We start from the raw sequence: 19,603 nt of genomic DNA, 5'->3' as shown, positions 1-19,603 counted from the left end.
ACGTTTGTCCCATTTAAATGACCACCTGCTAAACTGTAAGTTAAATATAAGCAGCAAACCTCATCCCCAACCCCAGGGCCTACCCCAATTCCCGGGACAGGCCCTGCACGTCTCCCCAGCATCCCAGCTCCCTGGCTCGCAGCCAGGCCAGGAGCGCGCAGCCGCCCGCAGGCCCAGGTGAGCCGGCGCGGGTCTCGGGGCGCCCGCCCCGCCCCCAACACGCAGCGCGCTCTGATTGGGCGCCTCCAGAGGCGAGGCGGGGCGGGGCCAGGCGGGCCGCGCGGGGACCGGGGCAGCGCGGTTCGAGGCGGGCGGGCGGGCGGGTCACGTGGCAGGTGCGCGGCCCCGCGAGTCTCGGTCTCCGGTCGCGCGGACGGCAGCGTGGGCCGTCGGTCCCGGCAGGTGGGCAGCTTCGGGCGGGCCTCTGACCCGGCGCTCGCGGCGCGCTCGGCTGTGCGCGTCTCCTGGCTCCCCAGCCCCACGTGCTCTGCAGGCCGCGCAGGTGAGGGGCGCGCGGGGTGATGGGCGGGGGGTCGGCGCGAGTCCCCAGCGCCGGTTCTCTGGTCCCAGGTCTCAGGTGCGGTAGGGGGTGGCCCAGCTGAACACAGGTCCGAGTGGCCGCTCTCCCCTGAGCGCTCTCGGGCTGAGCATTCCAAATGCAAGTGCAGCTGCACCTCCCCGCAGCATCCTCCCAGCCAAGCTGCCAGTCGAGTGCTTTGCAGACGGGACGGGGAGGCTCGGAGAGGAGCCGGTGTAGGCGGGACCCTGCCACATGGCACACGGAATCGAACCCAGGCTCCCCGCAGCCGGCGCGCTCACCGCGGCGTTTGTGGCCGCTCGGCTTGGGTCCCCGAGGGGAGGGACAGGCTGCAGCCGTTCTGGGGGACGGACGTTGCACCGTAGGGCTCTTGGCCCGGTGCCCTGTGCTGCCAACCCTGGAAGTTAAGTGGACCTTGGCCAGCGGAGCCCCGCACCCGCAGGTGCCTTCCGTCAGGCAGCTGCTGCACTGGAAACACCAGTTTAGATTCTTACGGGATCGCATTTGTAACTTCCTACTCGAGGGAACATGCGCGGAGTTGGGTGGTTGTGCTTTTATTTAGTGCGGGTGGCGCAGGCGGGCTTTGGAACCAACTCCAGGGAAAACGGTTCAAATGACATGGCCTTCGGCCCTGCGCTCTCTGAGCCTCAGCTTTCTGAAAAGCGGAGGTCACAGAGCCTGAGACGGGTGACATTCAGCAGGGGTTCCCTCCGCAGGCCCTCGGTTCCACTTGTGACCGAGGCCCAGGGAAGGTTGGAGGCATGGGGAGGCTGGTGACTTTGGAGAATGAATTCACTTCCTGGCCTGTCTCCCTGGGGTGAGTGAGGCGCATGCCACCATTTCATGACAGCTGAGGCTGCAGAACTGCATCCCTAACCCAGGCAAGGCCATACAGCACCCCTCAGGATAGAATAGATTTTATTGACTTAATAGATGTAATAGATTATAACTGATTTAATTGAAACAAGACACACAATCCTGAACTCTGAATGAAGAACTCAAACTTCTTCCTGGTTAAAAAAAAGCTCAACTTAGACTCAATATGGATTTACTGAGAGTATGAATTAATTACTCTGTCTGGGGGGGGGGGGTGACTTGATCCTGAGTGGTAACGGGACCCCGGGGAGGAGACTCCCAGTGGGTGGGCAGTGAGCGTGGGGTGCTGGCCACATCCGCACCCTCACCGTGGGCAGAAGCGGTCACTGTGAATCAGAACTAGCATCCTGGGCAAGGAAAAGGTTTGCAGCAGGGCGGCAGGTTGTTACGCTGCAGTGAGATGAGTGAGACCACAGATGAGGCAGAGACTTGGTTCTTTTTCCTGAGCAGAGGGGAGCTGAGTGCCTTTCACAGTGACAGGATCTGTCTGACTGTCCTGGGGCAGTATCTGAAGCAGTTTTGTCTCAGGTGCTTTTTGTTGTGGGCTTACCACCTGCCGAGGGTGGTGTTGGCCTATGCACAGGTCCTTGGGTTGAACTGGCCGTTCTTGAGTGCAGAGGTCGGCATTCACGGGTCTCTCTCTACCTCTGGTGGAAATGTGGGGCGTGGCCAGCCACATTCAAGGTCACCTGCCTGTCCTTGGCAAGGTGGTGCTGCTGTGACCACAGAAGTGTCCATTGCGTTCCAGCACAGTGCTGTGCTTACGGTAAAATAATGGCTGCTTTGAAAGCCCTGAGAGGAATTTCCTGGTTCAAGGTTATAGGACCGGAGATTAAGGAGGATCCCTGTAATTTGGGACTATTAGACTGTTTTATCTAATGGGTGTATTTGTTGAGCAAATTTACTGTGTGTGTACTTGTGTGGGAAAAGCTACCACCTTTCTGCTGTGTTTCCCTTTTACTCTCACACCACCACCAAGCAACCCTTCTCACACCAGATGTGTGGGGGTTTTCCGGCATCAGCAGGTCTGAGACACCACTGGGTGTCTTACAATTCAATCCAATTCTACCCGGAGTTAATTCAGCCCACGAGACCACCCCCTTCAGATGTCAATCACAAATAGTAGGTCCCCAGGTTATCCACGACTTCTGTCCTATCGGCTACAAATCAGAGACTCCCGTGACCTGCTCCTGGCATTCCATCATTTGTTAGAGCAGCTCACAGAACTCAGGGAAACACTTAACGTTTATCATTTTTTTAAATATAATTTTATTGATTTCAGAGAGAAGGGAGAGGGAGATAGAAACATCAGTGATGAGAGAGAATCATTGATTGGCTGCCTCCTGCATGCCCCACACTGGGAATGAAGCCTGCAACCTGGGCATGTGCCCTGACCGGGAAGCGAACCGTGACCTCCTGGTTCATAGGTTGACACTCAACCACTGAGCCACGCCAGCCAGGCTACCAGTTTTTTCAGAGAGATGATAAAGGATACAGGTGAACAGCAAGATGACACTCAGGGTGAGGTCTGGCAGGGTCCAGAGCACAGGAGCTTCTGTCCCCCATGGAGTTAGGGTGCGCCACTTCCCCGTGTGGATGTGTCCACCCACCTGGAAGCTCTGAATATATGCAGGCTTCCTCATGTAGGCATGATCAAGTGTTAACTCCTCTTTGGAGAGGTGGGGGCGGGGCTGAAAAGCCCAGGCTTCTAATCCTGGCTGGTCTTTCTGGTGACCAGCGCCCCAGCCAGGAGCCACCCAGGGGCCCACCCAGGGTCACCTCATTAGAACAACAGAGGCTCCTAGCTCTTTTCACTTAGCAACTCACAACGGGTTAGGAGCCGAGACCAATATATAGGTATCATCTCATTACTCTTGGGGGATGGGCTCTCTCCTCATGGTTGGATCTTTCTTAATATAGACACCCTTTCCTAGGGTAGGCCCCTGCCTCAGCTCCAGCGTGAGCCCTGCTCGCCCCAGCACCCAGCTCCCGTCCTTCCTGGCTCTCATTTTATCCGACTGCATTTAGTACACGTGTTCAGTTTGCTGCTCACCTTCCGCACCAGGGAAGGCCCTGACGGCAGGGCCCAGTCTGCTGTGCTCAGAACTGTGTTCCCAATAGCAATGCCAGGCGGCACAGAGAGGCCTGAATAAATAGTTGTCGGTGAATCATTTTATTTTATTTTTACTTTATTATTATTGTTGTTGGTAATCCTTGCCCGAGGATATTTTTTTCACTGATTTTTAAAGAGAGAGAGAAACATCGGATGTGAGAAAGACACGTCGACTGGTTGCCTCCCAAAAGCGCCCGACGGGGCCGGGGTCGGCCTGCAGCCCAGGTCTGTGCCTTGATGGGGAATCGCACCCGAGACTTCAGTGCATGGGCTGACGTGCTACCACCGAGCCACACCGGCCAGGCTCCATGAATCCTTTTAGATGAAAGCTTACCAAATTTTTGGAACACTGCTGAAAAGCTGCCGACTGTTTGTTGATTAGGGGAGGTAGGTTCCTGTAAATATTTAAACTTTCACACCAGGGGAGATGCCACAGATCACAAATTCTTGTTCTTTGTAAAAACATACATTTTCCGGCGTTTTGATGGGATGCAGTTTTCTGTTGAAAAAGATTGACCTATAATTCTTTTTTTTTTTCCTATCTATAATTCTTGCAGGGCAGTCTGTATTTAAGCCAGTGCGTGCTCTAACTTGCAGTTTCTCCAGGAACCCTGTGGGTAAAAAGAGCATATGACTTCAGGTTCCGAGTCTGACCCTCATGGCCAATGTGCTGTGCAGCCACAGGCTAAGAGGCTTTACTGCTCTGAGCCTTGTTTTCATTCCTTAAAAAATGGAAAAAATGACAAGTAATTCATTGTTGAGGCAAATATTACTTCATGTATGGCCGCACTGAATTCTGTGGGAGATTTAAAAACATGAAAGTAGCACACAGCCCTTGCCTTCCAGGAAGTTAGTTTAGTTGGAGAGAGAAGCCACAGCAGGAAAGGTTAGCTGAGAAAAGGCAGCGCAGGGCTCTGTCCGTGGGGTCAGGCCTCCTGGGGCGGGGGGTGGCTCTCATCGCTAACTGGATAACAAGCTGACACCCACAGTTCCGAGGGAACCAGAAGTCCCACGTGGTGGTTTTGCAATAGACTATTTTCATGTTTACCAAGCAGTTGAGGGAGGGGCTAATATGTCGATCAATACTTTTGCAACTCAGAGAACTAACAGGTTGCAATGAGCTTTGACTAAAATTAATGTTGGAAGTTCTTCCATTTTGAGGCAACTTTGAACCAGTGCAATGGCGACTGCGGTGAGCAGGGCTCCCAAGAATGCTGACCTGTGGTCCTCGCATGACAAAATGCTGGCGCAGCCCCTGAAAGACAGCGACATCGAGGTGAGGCTGTGGGGTCTTCGTGGGTGTCCTTAGATCCCAGTGTCTTTTTACTTTCTAGTTCTAATGCCAAGTGCCCTTCATCCAGAATAGCCTTGCAGTTAGTATAAGAGTGCCAGGCTTAGAGGCAGCGGTTGGCAAAGTGCTAAAAGCCCTTCCAGGATAAGGGTAAGTATTTCTGTGCTTCTGCAAAGTGCAGAGCTCTGTGCTGGATGCTCTGGGGGTACGGGGAAGGTCACTGACATCTGACCCTTTCTTACAGTTCAGAGGAGGACATTTAGACACCAAGAAGCATATTTTATTAATGTATTTGTAAAAATACATTTTTGCCGAAACCGGTTTGGCTCAGTGGATAGAGCGTCGGCCTGCGGACTGAAGGGTCCCGGGTTTGATTCCGGTCAAGGGCATGTACCTGGGTTGCGGGCACATCCCCAGTAGGAGATGTGCAGGAGGCAGCTGATTGATGTTTCTCTCATCGATGTTTCTAACTCTCTGTCTCTCTCCCTTCCTCTCTGTAAAAAATCAATAAAAAAATACATTTTAAAAAAAATACATTTTTATTGATTTCAGGGAGGAAGGAAGAGGGAGATAGAAACATCAATGTTGAGAGAGAATCATTGATTGGCTGCCTCCTGCACACCCCCTACTGGGGATGGAGCCCACAACCCAGGCATGTGTCCTGACCAGGAATTGAACTGTGACCTCCTGGTTCATAGGTCAGCGCTCAACCACTGAGCCACACCAGCCTGGCCTAACCATCTTTTAAGGAAGCTTATTTTAAAGAAGAGAAGGAAGGAATCAGGGAAGGGAAAACTTGGTGAAATGTAAAACTAAAGATAAGACGGTATAGAATTAAAAATTAGGTGAGATACTTATTTTAAGTATATTCTGAGTTTGGTTTTTTGGGTTATGGTCAACCTCTGAGGGCAAAATACGGCACTTTAACAGCGGCTCTTGTCTTGCCTCAGTCATCGCTGTGATCAGAGTAGAATGTTGAGCTTAGAGGTCCTCATGTTTGTGTCTGTTTTCTTCTCTGCAGGTTTACAACATCATTAAGAAGGAGAGTAACCGGCAGAGGGTTGGACTAGAGCTGATCGCCTCAGAGAATTTCGCCAGCCGAGCAGTTTTGGAGGCCCTGGGCTCCTGCTTAAATAACAAGTACTCTGAGGGGTACCCTGGCCAGAGGTATGTGAATGCTGTCTGGGCGCTGCTTCCGGCAGGTGGGCGAGGCACTGAGTCGGCAGAGTGCAGGCCCCGCAGGCTCCTGTCCACGCCTGCGGTCCGACACACCTTGCATGCGACACACCCATGTCACCCCATCGGTGACAGCGCCGATGTCCCAGAGCAGCTACGCTCAGGGTCACTGACAGCCCCTGCGCGGCTTCCCTGACGAGCAGGCCAGTCCCTAGAGAGGAGTGCGGAGCTGCTGAACTGTGGTTCTCAACCTTCTGGCCCTTTAAATACAGTTCCTCATGTTGTGGCCCAACCATAAAATCATTTTCGTTGCTACTTCAAAACTGTAATAACGCTCAGTAGCGCTGCTACTGTTATAAATCGTAATGTAAATATCTGATATGCAGGATGGTCTTAGGCGACCCCTGTGAAAGGGTCGTTCGACCGCCAAAGGGGTCGCGACCACAGGTTGAGAACCGCTGCCCTAGAACAAGGTCAGCAAGTACTCTGAGTGATGCTAGGGGCAGGGGTTGTTGCGTGTGAATAATCAACGCGGCTTCAGGAGGGACTCAGAAGTGGACACTGAACCTGCTGCCGGAATGAATGTTGGATTGACGTGGGCAGTGATTTGGGTCAACTCCTTCACCCGGAGAACCCTGAGAAGTTACCTCTTTTACAGTCATCACCAGACAAAGTGATGATTACAGCATCTGACATATGGTTTTGCAAATTTGTATTTTTGTGTCCCAAAGGACACAGGAAAAGAAGGGTCGCCCTGGGAGCTGAACGCACTCTACCCTGAGGTACTTACTCTGCAGCTCTCTGTGGAATGGCCAGACACCAGAGTAGGTGTGCCCAGCCACCTCAGCCAAGGGTTCACAAGCCTGAGGCGGGGCGGCGAAGGATGAAGAAGAGACAGACAGAATAAGCTGGGTCTAGGTGGATCTTCCTGTGCCTGGCTGAAGCCACAGAGAGAGATCTGACAGCAAGCTGAGCCTTTATTTTATAGCCAGAGGTAAACAAGGTAGTGGTCACCATAGTTACAATGTTCTTGTGAGTTTCACTTGTTTTGGCAGCACTTGCTGCACCTCCCTCAGCCCATTAGCTACTCAGATAAGATCTAGGGAGCGTCATAAGGTCAAGCCTAATTATGCTAAGAGGGCTGTGCCCTCTAAGCTGGGACTTGTTTGTGGCTTTTCCCACAGGTCAGCCTGAGGCTTAACCCTATAGCGGCGCCCTACAGTAGGGCTTGTGTTTCTTCTGCTGTGAATGACTAGCTTTTGCATTGTACCTTGAGGAGGTCAGAGGTCACTGGGTGTTTTCACAACTAATATCTCATTGGATCCTCATGGCCGCCCTGTAGGGAAAGGGGGGCTGTGCTCCATGCTGTAAGGATGGGAGAGCGAAGACTCACTAAGATTCGGTGACTTTTCAAGTTTGCACACGGGTAGTGGGGCTGGGCCTGGGTCCAGATGCTTTCCAGTTGTGGTTTGATAAGAAACATCTGGTCTTTGTCCCTGGTTTCTGGCACCTGAGCTCCTAAAACTCTTGGAATCTGGTGATAGGATGTCTTGTCCGTAATGAACACACCTGAGTTTATGTTAAGAGGTGACCCTAGGTGGGCCTCTAGACGGCTTCAGGGTGGGGCTGGGGCCAGAGAGGCCAAGGCATGCTGAGCGGGCTGAAGCCGAGTTCACCGCCACAGGCCGGAGGTTTGATCAGTCACCTCACGAGGAAGCCTGTGGAACCCAGCGCGGGGAACGGCCGAGGTGCTGGGAGGGGCCGGCCTGGGGAGGCCCGGGAGCCCTAACCCTAACCCTGCCCCGCACCGTGCCGCATGCATCTGGCCAGTGATAGTAGGTAAAGTGCTGTCCTGAGTTCCATGGGTCACTCTGGTGAGTTATTGAACGTGAGGGGGTTGTAGGAATCCCAGAGTTTGTCAGACAGAAGTGAGCAACCTGGGGACCAGCCATCGTGACAGCCTCTGAGGTGGGACGGCCTGGGGGGCTGAGCCCTTAGCCTCAGGGGCTGGGCTGCCCCAGCTAGTCGGTCAGAGCTGAATTGAGTTGTCGGATGGTTGGTCAGTGTCAGGACTGGATGGTGTGAGGAAAAAGCCCCTCACATTTGACATCAGAAGTGTTGTTACCGGAAAGTGGGCTGAGCCTAGGGCCGGCCGGAGTGCGTGGTTCTTGACTTGGTGCAGGGAAGACATCACACCACGAGTCCATGTGACTTTGAGAGGGTGTTTATTAAAGCTGGGGCAGTGCAACAAGGAAGGGGCTGGGGTAGAAGCAGCAGGAGAGCCTGGGTGGGGTGCTCTGGTTCACTAAGAAGTCAGAGAGAGGAACCAAGAAGGCAGCATAGGTTAACGCCGGAGTTTGCTGCTTTGAACAACTACTTCAAAAGTGAAACCAAAAAACGGAAGGGACATCACCCAGAACCACAGGAACGCTGGCTGAGTGGAAGTCCTACAACTAGGAGGAAAGAGAAACGCATACGGACACTCAGAGGAGGCGCAGTGCTGAAGTCAAATTCTGAGGTGCGGAGTGCGCAGAGCGGGCTGGCGGCGGAGGGCGCGGTTGGCGTTTTCAATCGGGAGGGAGTCACAGACTCTGAGCTCCAGATCCGGGCGAGTCTCTAGGGACCCAGACTCAAACGGGAGAAGCGGGACTGTCTGGCTTCGGTCAGAGCGAGTGCAGCTTTCCCTTCGAGGTTTGCAGCGGGTGCTGGGACTCAGAGAGGCAGAGCCCCTGGGGACAGGACTGAGAGCCGCCATAACTGCTCTCTCCGGCCCACCCTGTTGATCCTGTGCGACCCTCCCCGCCCAAGCCCTGCACACAGGCATTTGCCAGATAGCCTCAGGCAAAGGCTAGATTAGCACCTCCCTAGAGGACAGAAGTTCTCTCACTGCTGACACAGCTGATTCTCATAGCCACTTGGCCTGGAGGTCAAACCCTCCCTGGAATTAGCTACAACAATCAAGATTTAACTATAAGACTGTGAACAAAGACCACTAGGGGGTGCACCAAGGAAGCATAACAAAATGCGGAGACAAAGAAACAGGACAAAATTGTCAATGGGAAGATATAGAGTTCAGAACCACACTTTTAAGGTCTCTCAAGAACTGTTTAGAAGCCGCCGATAAACTTAATGAGATCTACAAGAAAATTAATGAGACCCTTGATCTTATATTGGGGAACCAACTAGAAATTAAGAATACACGGACTGAAATAACGAATATTATACAGACTCCCGACAGCAGACCAGAGGAGCGCAAGAATCAAGTCAATGATTTGAAATGCGAGGAAGCAAAAAACACCCAACTGGAAAAGCAAAATGAAAAAAGAATCCAAAAATGCGAGGATAGTGTAAGGAGCCTCTGGGACAGCTTCAAGCGTACCAACATCAGAATTATAGGGGTGCCAGAAGATGAGAGAGAGCAAGATATTGAAAACCTATTTGAAGAAATAATGACAGAAAACTTCCCCCACCTGGTGCAAGAAATGGACTTACAGGTCCAAGAAGCGCGGAGAACCCCAAACAAAAGGAATCCAAAGAGGACCACACCAAGACACATCATAATTAAAATGCCAAGAGCAAAAGATAAAGAGAGAATCTTAAAAACAGCAAGAGAAAGAAACTCAGTTACCTACAAGGGAATACCCATACGACTGTCAGCTGATTTCTCAACAGAAACTTTGCAGGCCAGAAGGGAGTGGCAAGAAATATTCAAAGTGATGAATACCAAGAACCTACAACCAAGATTACTTTATCCAGCAAAGCTATCATTCAGAATTGAAGGTCAGATAAAGAGCTTCACAGATAAGGAAAAGCTAAAGGAGTTCATCACCACCAAACCAGGATTATATGAAATGCTGAAAGGTATCCTTTAAGAAGAGGAAGAGGAAGAAAAAGGTAAAGATACAAATTATGAACAACAAATATGCATCTATCAACAAGTGAATCTAAGAATCAAGTGAATAAATAATCTGATGAACAGAATGAACTGTTGATTATAATAGAATCAGGGACTTAGAAAGGGAATGGACTGACTATTCCTGGGGGGGAAAGGGGTGTGGGAGATTCGGGAAGAGACTGGACAAAAATCGTGCACCTATGGATGAGGACAGTAGGTGGGGAGTGAGGGCGGAGGGTGGGGCGGGAACTGGGAGGAGGGGAGTTATGGGGGGAAAATAAAGAGGAACAAATGTAATAATCTGAACAATAAAGATTTAATTAAAAAAAAAAAAAAAGAAGTCAGAGAAAGGGGCCTTGGAGACAGGATCAGATCGGAGAGTGAGCCCGGCACGAGCTGCCGCTGCCCATTGCTCCCCTGGTTGTAAGTCTTGTGGGGTCCCGTGGAGTGTAGGAGGTGCCCACCTGTGAGGGGTAGAGGGGAAGGGAAAGGCATGGGCGCTCCTGGGAGGGAGAGTGCAGGCTGGGTCCTTCCTCTTGAGGGTTTTAAAGGCTGGGCATTTAGGGGAGGTTTTAGGGGAGGAATTAAACCCTTTCAGGGTCATGGCTCCACTGATTGGTCTGCCCCAGGGCAAGGGGTTTAAACTGCATGACCAGCAATATGCCAGGGGAGGAAAGGCCGCCCTGGGGAAGGTCCACACCAGTCTTGCCCATTGCTAGTCACCCGGGCTCTGTGCCCCGCCGACCGTCTGTATCTGCTGTGGATTGCTGGCCAGTTTGTTCAGTTCGCTGTCTCAGCTTCCCCAGCCCACTTGCCAAGGAACTTTCCTAGTTTCCTACTAACCTGCCTTACTGTGAGTAAAACCCCTCATTCATCTTTTTCCTTATTGTGGTAAAAGGAAATTTTCCTTTTTAAATGTGCAGTTTAGTGGCATTAAGCACATTCACAATATGGTGCAAGCATCACCACCATCATCTCCAGAACTTTATCATTTTGCATAAACAAAACTCTGTACCCATTAAACTGTAACTCTTGCCAGCAAGCACATGAACCAGGTGCTCAACATCACTGAACATCAGGGACATGCGGATCAAAACCCCAATGAGCTATTCCCTCACACCCATTAGAATGGCTACTATAGAAACACACACTCACACACACACACACACACACACAAACAAGTGTTGGTGAGAATAGCTGCACTGTTGGTAGGGATGTAAAATGTGCAGTCACTGTGGAACAGTTTGTAGGTTCCTCAAAAAATGAAAAATATAATTATATGATCCAGCAACTCCACTTCTGGTATACACTACACTTAGTGGCCAGATTATTATGACCACCTGACATTTGAAGGCAAATTAGCCGTACACTGCATCCTATGGGATATGGAAGCCAAAGGCCTGTTCGAACACCTTTGCTGTCTGCAGTTACCAAGATAAAACGTCTCCAATTCACACAGGAACACAAGGATTAGACAGTCGAGCATTGGAAAAAAGTCATGTGGTCCGATGAATCACATTTCCAGTTGCATCATGCAGATGGCAGAGTGAGAATTTGGCAGAAACAGCATGAAAGCATGCACCCCACATGCATGAGTACAACCCTTCAAGCTGGTGGGGACAGTGTTATACTTTGGGGCATGTTTTCCTGGCATGGTTTGGGCCCTTTAATTCATGTAGAACAACGTCTGAATAGCACAACATACCTAAGTATCATTGCTGATCAGGTTCATCCTATCATGTTGATGGCGTATCCCAATGGAGACGGCTTCTTCCAACAAGACAATGCGCCATGCCACAGAGCTCGTATTGTACAGGAGTGGTTTCAAGAACATGAGGGAGACTTTACCTTGCTTAGGTGGCCCCACAATCACCAGATCTCAATCCAATTGAGCATTTGTGGGACGAAGTTAAAAGAGCCACCAGGCAGCTGGTTCCACAACCATCAAATCTCACAGAACTGGACAGTGCTATTCATCAGGCATGGTGTCAGGTTCCTCGCATCACATTTTAGCATCTCATGGAGTCAATGCCAAGAAGAATCGCCACAGTATTGAAGGCAAAAGGTGGCCCAATGAAGTACTGATGGGGTGGTCATAATAATCTGGCCACTCAGTATGTGTGTATATCCCACGTACAAAGGCTGTTAAATCGCGTTGTTTACCCATATCTTCATAAAAAAATCACTTCTGTTGTGGTAAACAACCTGCTTCCCTATTTATAATGGTCTGGCCCTCTAGCAACTTCAGTGCGAAATTATAGCTAATTTGCCTACGAACGTCAGGTGGTTATAATAATCTGGCCACTCAGTGTATATTCCAATAGAATTGAAATCAGGGAATCAAACATATTTGTTCACCATGTTCATAACAGCATTAGTCACAGTAATCAACATATCGGAGCAACCCAAGTGTCCATTGATGGACAGGTGGATAAGCAAAGGTGGTCTATCGATAATAATAAAAGCGTAATATGCTAGTTAGACTGGACAGCCGAACGACCTTCTGGACTAAGCCTTGGCAGCAGGGGCAGAGGCAGAGGCAGTTAGGGGTGATCAGGCAGGCAGGCAAGTGGTTAGGGGCGATCGGGCAGGCAACTGAGCAGTTAGGGGCATCAGGCAGGCAGGCAGAATGGTTAGGGGCGATCAGGCAGGCAGGAAGAGGGGTTAGGGGCAATCAGGCAGGCATGCAGGCAAGCAGTTAGGAGCCAGCGGTCCCGGATTGTGAGAGGGATGTCCAACTGCCAGTTTAGGCCTGATCCTACAGGCCTAAACCGGCAGTTGGACATCCCCCAAGGGGTCCCAAATTGAGAGAGGGTGCAGGCCGGGCTGAGGGATCCCCCGCACAAATTTTGTGCACCGGGCCTCGAGTACATACAATAAAAAAAGAAGGAATTCCTACCACATGCTGCAAGGATGAGCCTTGAGGACATTATGCGAAGTGAAATAAACTGGTCACAAGAAGACAGATACTATATGATTCCATCTCTATGAGGTCCCTAGAGTAGTCACACCATAGAAATGGAACTAGATGGTGGTTCCTAGGGGCTGGGGGAGGGAGAAATGGGGAGTTGTTCAGCGGGTGTAGAGTTTCAGTTTTGCAAGATGAAAAAGTTCTAGAGATCTGCTGTATAACAATGTGAGTACTTATCAACACAAGGCACTTAACACTACTGAACTGTGTGCTTAAAAATGGTCACGATGGTGTGGCCCAGTTGGTTGAGCATCGTCCCATGCCCCAAAGGGTCGCTGGTTTGATTCCCGATGGAGGCACATGCCCATGTTGCTGGCTCAGTCCCCGTGGGGGAGCATGCAGGAGCATCAATGTTTCTCTCTCACTCCCTCTCCCTTCTTCTTTCTCTAAAAATAAATAAAAACATATTTTTTAAAAAATGGTTAAGATGGTAAATTTTATGTTATGTGACTTTTATTATAATTTAAAAATGTAAACATTTAATTTAAAAAATTTCAAAGCTTTTTGTGACCACAAGGCCTCAGTGTTAAAAATTTCTTCTGGATTGAGTTATGATTATTAGTATGTATATCAATAAAAAACATAAATATATGAGAAATTTTGATATGTTATTATTCAGTGAGAAGTAAAATTTTATTAGAAATGCAAAAACCCTCTACCTCTCCCTCCACCCAGCCCCTGGCCAACCACCATTGCACATTCTGTCTCTGTGAATGTGACTGCTCTTGGCCCCTTACGTAAGGGGCAGTCAGTGCTGAAACGGCGTGTTTCACTTAGCACAGTGCTCATGCGAGGTTGGCCCTGCAGCTGACGTCAGTTTCCTCGTCGATGAGGAGACACTAACGCAGTGTCGGAGCGGGCACTGAGAAGGCGGGGCGCTGAGAAGGCGAGTCCTGTGGCTTCCCACCAGGGCTGCACTCCTGCTCCGTCCTGCGCGAGGTTCTTCGGCCTCTGCCAGAGCGGTCCTGAGTCTCCTGCTCTTCTCACGCAGGTATTACGGCGGGACTGAGTTTGTTGATGAGCTGGAGACCCTCTGTCAGAAGCGAGCGCTGCAGGTCTACGGTCTGGACCCCCAGTGCTGGGGGGTCAACGTCCAGCCCTACTCGGGTAACTACCTACCAGGTCCAGGGAGGCCTGGCCAGTGTTCATGGGGAGGAGCCTCGGAAGGACTGCCCATACACAGAAGCTAGGAAAAGCCCCTCCTGGCGTGGTTGTCTTTCTCCATGTCCTTGGCTCCCGCTCCTCGCGCCCCTCAAGGATAGTGCCCTGTCTGACCCGCCCCTTCCCTCACTCTCAAAGGGGTTGGTGTGGGGGGACTTCTGGGGGCTCGAGGAATGCAGCATTGTTTCCAGTCCAAAGTCGCGTGCCCCACACTTTGAAAGGCTAAAACTCAGAGTGTGGAGTAAGGAAAGATTTGTTGATCGAGAAGATGGGGCCCTAACCCTCAAACCCATGTTAAGAAAGCAGAGTTGAGGCCCCGCAGACGTCCTCTAGTGATCGGCATGTCCGGAGCAGGCTGTTAGCCTGAAGGCCATGGGAGCCACACAGATTTGAACCTGATGGAGCCAGAGACAGAGCATCTCACTCTGTTCCATGGTGGCCACTGCTGGTGGATGGCCTAGTGGCTGAGCTTGGGGTCCTGCCAGGTGCCGCACGGGCAGAAGCAATTGTACGCCCTCTGGTCTGCCCGGTCCAGGCTCCCCTGCCAACTTCGCAGTGTACACCGCCCTGGTGGAACCCCACGGGCGCATCATGGGCCTGGACCTGCCCGACGGAGGCCACCTGACCCACGGGTTCATGACGGACAAGAAGAAAATCTCTGCTACATCCATCTTTTTTGAATCTATGCCCTATAAGGTAAGAGTGCCCCTCTCTCCACAGCTCCACAGTCCGTTTCCTCAGGAAGCCGCCAGTGTGTGGCTGCACCAGGAGAAGTCCCCACTCTCACCATCTGTCATTTCCCTGCCCTGGGGACTCCTCAGGCATGCAGGGCAGGCTGGGGGTGGTTGGGGAGGCAACTGCCCAGCCACAGCAGGGCTGCCAGCTGCTCCAGAACGAGGGGCAGTGACAGCTCCCAACAAACAGGTGCCCCAGCTGGACCCCTAGTGACAGCAGGTGCAGCGGACTCCCCCCGCCGCCAGCAGCGCCCACCAGCACCTCGCCAGCCTCCTGAGCCAGGCCCGATGCCCGTTGCGGGACCAGCACATTTATGTGGGGCCCTTGTCATTATAAACAGTTTCGTTAAAAAAAAGCATGTCAGGCCCTGGCTGGGTAGTTCAGTTGGTTAGAGCATCATCCCGATATGCCAAGGGTGAGGGTCCCATCCCCAATCAGGGCACATACAGGAGCAACCAATAGTGCATGAATGGGTGGACAACAGTCAGTGTCTCTCCCCCTCCCTCTCTAAATTAAATAAATAAAAGTGTAGCTGCATGTGAGATCCGTGGGCTCCTGAGGGGCGCAGGGAGTTCGCCGTGGCGATGAGTAGAGAGATGGTACAAAGAGGTGACTTGCACACGTGCTCATGGTACGCCCTGTGCACCTGATTCTCCTTGTGCCCGGACTCTCCTCGCGGCCCGTAGTCAGTGGGCCGTCCCTGGTTCCTTTCATTCGTCCCATCAGAGCAAAGGCAGCCATGCACTATTCCACATGGTTGAATATCAGACACATAATTTTATCCTTTTAAGAAAATCAAGCTGCCTGGACCGTGTGGTTCAGTGAAGTGTCCCCTGTACACTGAGAGGTGATCCTGGTCAGGGCACATACGCAGGCTTTGGGTTCAATCCCTGGTCGCAGTGTGCAGGAAACCAGTTGATGTTTCTCTCTCCCCCTCTCCCTTCCCCTCTCTCTCTAAAAACAAACAAAAAACACAAAAGACAATAAAAACATATTTAGCCCTGGCTGGAGCTAAGTGGTTAGAGTGTTGGCCTGTGCGCACAGTTCGATTCCTGGTCAAGGGCATGTACCTGGGTTTTGGGTTCAGTCCCCACGCCCGTTGGGACGCATGCAGGAGGCAACCAGTCGGTGTGTCTCTCTCACATCGCTGTAATGTTTCTCCCTTCCTCCCTCCCACTTTCTCTGAAAAATAATGGAAAAAATATCCCCTGGTGAGGACTAACAACAAAAACATATTTAAGAAAAAAAGAAAGAGCTGTGGCCGGTGTGGCTCAGTGAGCGTTGACCTACGAACTGGTCAGGGCACATGCCCGGTTGGGGCTGGATCCCCAGTCAGGAGTTGCGGAGGCAAAAACAAGCCATTGATATCTCTCTCTCTCTCTCTCTCTCTCTCTCTCTCTCTCGGCGTTTTCAGATTGGTGCATATCCTTTAATGTTTGCTGTTTTGTTGTGTGTTTTATCTAAGGATATTTTTCCATTGATTTTTAGAGAGAGTGGAAGACAGAAATATCAATGTGAGAGAGACACATCGATTGGTTGCCTGCTGCACGCGCCCTGACCAGGGCCCGGGTCAGGGAAGAGCCTGCAACCAAGGCACGTGCCCTTGACCGGAGTTGAACCTGGGAACCTTGGTCCGCAGGCCAACGCTCTATCCACTGAGCCAAACTGGCTAGGGCTGTTTGCTGTTTTATTAGCCTTTGTCTCAGTTCTAGCCATTGCACACACCTTTTTTTTTTTCTCATTGATTTTGAGGGGAGAGAGAGAGAGGAGGGGGCATCGATTTGTTTCATTACGTGTGACTCACTGGTTGCTTCCTGTTTGTGCCCTGACCAGAGATCAAACCCGCAACCTTGGCGTATCAGGACTGTGCTCTGACCTACTGAGCTACCGGCCAGGGCACATGCTCTGAGTGCACGTGCTGGCTCATTGCTTTCCATGGGAAGCCTTGGTGTTTCCAGTGACGGTGTCTGCATTGGCAGTGCTGACCTTGAACGTGGAAATGGGACAGTAGTAATACATGCTCTGTCTGCACTGAGCACAAAAGCCGGTTCCGGGTTTCTTTCGCCAGGGAAAGCGTGGTGGCAGAGGAGCCACGGGCTTGTTCTTCAGCCTCCAGGGGGGCCTTCGGGGAGCCTCCTGCTCTGTAGCCCAGTGTCTGCTGTTATTGAAGTCTTCCTGGCATTAGCAAGCCTGGGTTGCACCCCAGTTACCCCCACAGCCACCCTCTTCTTTGATACGCACTGTGCAGGCTGCAGTCCCGTGGACACACGGAGGCCAGCCCAGTGGTGGGCCTGTGGGGTGTGGAGTGGCTGGGACCGGGACCCTGGCCAGCTTGGCCGGCTCACCTGCTGGAGGGCGGCTGTGGGCACTGGCCTTGGTGGTCAGGCAGGAGGACACAGACCTGATGGGCCTTCAGCAGCAACTGTTACCCATCAGGCTGCTTTCTTGCCCAGCCCTTGAGCCCTGCCCCCTGGGACTTTCACACCAGGCTCCGCCCATCACTGGGCCAGGCCATCCATCTCTATGGAGAAACAGCTGGCTCGTGCACCTGCTGTCGCTCTCCCCGCGACTAGAACCTCCTCTCGCTGGGCCTGTGCCTGGAGGGGCTCCTTCCCTCCCGTCCGAGGCCTCCACTCTGCTCTGGCCACAGGGCAGTGGTTACATGCCTGTGAATCCTTCCAGGAGCTGTTTTATTGCCGAATTTTTGAAATTTAAAAAAACAAACCAAAAAAAAAAAAACACTTAAAAAATATCTCACAAGTTTCAAAAGCAAAATGTGCAGGGAGAGAATAGCAACTGATTCTTTTGGGTAATTATGTCCTCTAAAATTTTATAGAATGTCCATTTTTTTAACGTGGATCAGCCATTGATTTTTCAGTTAACAGTTTCTTTGCTGAGTTTAGGTGACTAAGAAACAATCAGCTGCATCCTTAAAACAAAACACACAACAAAGCCACAAATCGCCTTTCAGCCTGCTTTCCAGGTGACCCCTTGGTTCCCAGGTGGAACCCCTGGCCCACACACATCTGTGATTGTGTTGAACTGAAAGCATTTTTTTATGTGGAAAGGTGCCCACCTAACCCTAAACCCTTCCCTCCGTGGGGCGGGGCTTCCACAGGAGAAGGTTCTCACCGCCTCCTCCCTGGGGGCTCCCATGCCCCCACCCCCAAGTCTTTTCCACAGTAACCCCTGAGGTTTTTTTTCAAATATGTTTTTATTGATTTCAGAGAGAGAGGGAGAGAGAGAGAGAAACATCCAAGAGAAAGAAACACGGATCGGCTGCCTCCTGCACACCCCACACTGGGGACCGAGCCCACAGGCTGGGCGTGTGCCCTGACTGGGAATCAAACCCTGAGCTGGTGCCTGGGATGTGTTCAACCACTGAGCCACACCGGCCGGGTGACTATTTTTACTTCCCCTTAGCATAAATGCTTTAACATAACTTTAATAAATTGAACTTACTAAGAAACGTGCTGCCAAAAAAGAGAAAAGGTGTCTTACCATCTGCACTCCATCTGGAATTGAATTGGTTTCTGGAGGCCAGCGGTGGCTGCGGTAGGCATCCGGCTGACCTCGCGCCATGCGTTGGAAGGCCTCGCTGCCCTGCAGCCCCGCACCGCCTGGGCGGCGGCCTGTCCGGCCGGCTCTCCGCGCCCGCCCTGCTGCCACGCTGCCCTCCACGCACAGCCTTCATCCCGTCACTTGGAGTGCTCTCACATTTCTCTCAATAATGCTCTGGGTAGCGGTCTTGCCCACCTTTTGTTCGATATTTTACGGCTTTTGAAACGAATGAATGATATAATTATTAACATTCCATTTTCTGGTTTTTGCTGCTCATAGATACAAATACAATTGACTTTTTAATTGATTTTTTTAATTGGCTTTCGATCCTACATCCAGTGCCTCACTAAATGCAGTTCCTAGGTCTGGTAGCTGCGTCTAGTCTTGGATGTCCTAGGTTTACAAGCAGTGAGGGAGGTCAGCTCTGAGGCTTTCTAAGCCCACGACTTTCTCTGGGGCCTCCCTGGGCTGCGACTGAGGAGCCGTCGGTGGGCCCGCTGGCTCCTTCCTGAAAGCGCCGCCTCGGCGCCCGCATGCGGGGTGCTCGCTCGCCTCGCTCCTGTGGCTCCGCAGTGGCTTCCTAGTTCCTTCTCACCCAGGAGACCCTGGGGGGGCGGCTCACTTTCCCGGAACCCTCGGGGCTTGGTGGGTCTGTGAGTGAGACTTGGTTGTTGGCACCACAGGGGCATGCCACATGAGGGTCCCCCACCTCACCCTCAAGCCTGGCCTGGGCACCTTCCTGTCTTCATGGCAGAGAGGAGCAGGCAGCTTTGGGCAGGTGGAAGGAGTTGCCTGACCCTTGACGGCCAGCGCCAGTCCCGGGGGAGGGCCGCGGGGAGGGGTGCAGGCGCCTGAGCCTGCGTGTCCGTGGCTTCCTACAGGTGAACCCCGACACTGGCTACATCAACTACGACCAGCTGGAGGAAAACGCCCGCCTCTTCCACCCGAAGCTCATTATCGCAGGTGAGGAACCTCATTGCCGCGGGGGTGAACGGCGGGAAGCTGCGGTGGGAGCTCCCAGTCCTCGCCCGTCCTGCTCACTGCTGGTTTCTGCCTGGATGGCTGAGCCGCTTGGGTCCAAGTGCACCCTTCTCTCAGGACAGATGTCCGTTTTGCCACAATTAGCCGCCTGTGGGATAGGTCCGAGGCTGTCCCGGAGAAGCATCTAGAAATGTTAATCCCTGACTGGCTGGGGGTGGGGGCCGTCCCACCCCCAGGGCATGGAAGAGGCAGAGATCAGAGTGGCTGCCTTGACACCGGATGTTTTTCAAGAACATCCTTCATTT

At 51.9% G+C, this 19,603-nt stretch overlaps 1 protein-coding gene across 5 annotated transcripts in view; it reads left to right on the top strand.

The window, feature by feature from the left end:
* Positions 1 to 364: 364 nt before the first annotated feature.
* Positions 365 to 19,603, top strand: part of SHMT1 (serine hydroxymethyltransferase 1) — a 26,315-nt gene continuing 7,076 nt past the window's right edge. For 4 of the 5 annotated variants that reach the window (XR_004965641.1, XR_004965642.1, XM_036296413.1 and 1 more), the window contains exons 1-6: positions 365 to 502; positions 4,689 to 4,803; positions 5,840 to 5,985; positions 13,852 to 13,967; positions 14,557 to 14,717; positions 19,199 to 19,280. Coding sequence is in view for 3 of the 5 variants with exons in the window: in XM_036296413.1 (XP_036152306.1) it covers positions 4,708 to 4,803; positions 5,840 to 5,985; positions 13,852 to 13,967; positions 14,557 to 14,717; positions 19,199 to 19,280 (601 nt within the window). In the remaining 2 variants the exon portion in view is untranslated. Of the gene's footprint in view, positions 503 to 4,673; positions 4,804 to 5,839; positions 5,986 to 13,851; positions 13,968 to 14,556; positions 14,718 to 19,198; positions 19,281 to 19,603 lie in introns of all 5 variants that reach the window. The other variant, XM_036296414.1, reaches the window with a different exon arrangement.

Source organism: Myotis myotis, unplaced genomic scaffold (assembly GCF_014108235.1).
Source record: "Myotis myotis isolate mMyoMyo1 unplaced genomic scaffold, mMyoMyo1.p scaffold_m19_p_29, whole genome shotgun sequence".
NCBI lineage: Eukaryota > Metazoa > Chordata > Mammalia > Chiroptera > Vespertilionidae > Myotis > Myotis myotis.
The sequence above is the reverse complement of the archived record's forward strand: the minus strand, read 5'-3'. Positions and strand labels throughout refer to the sequence as shown.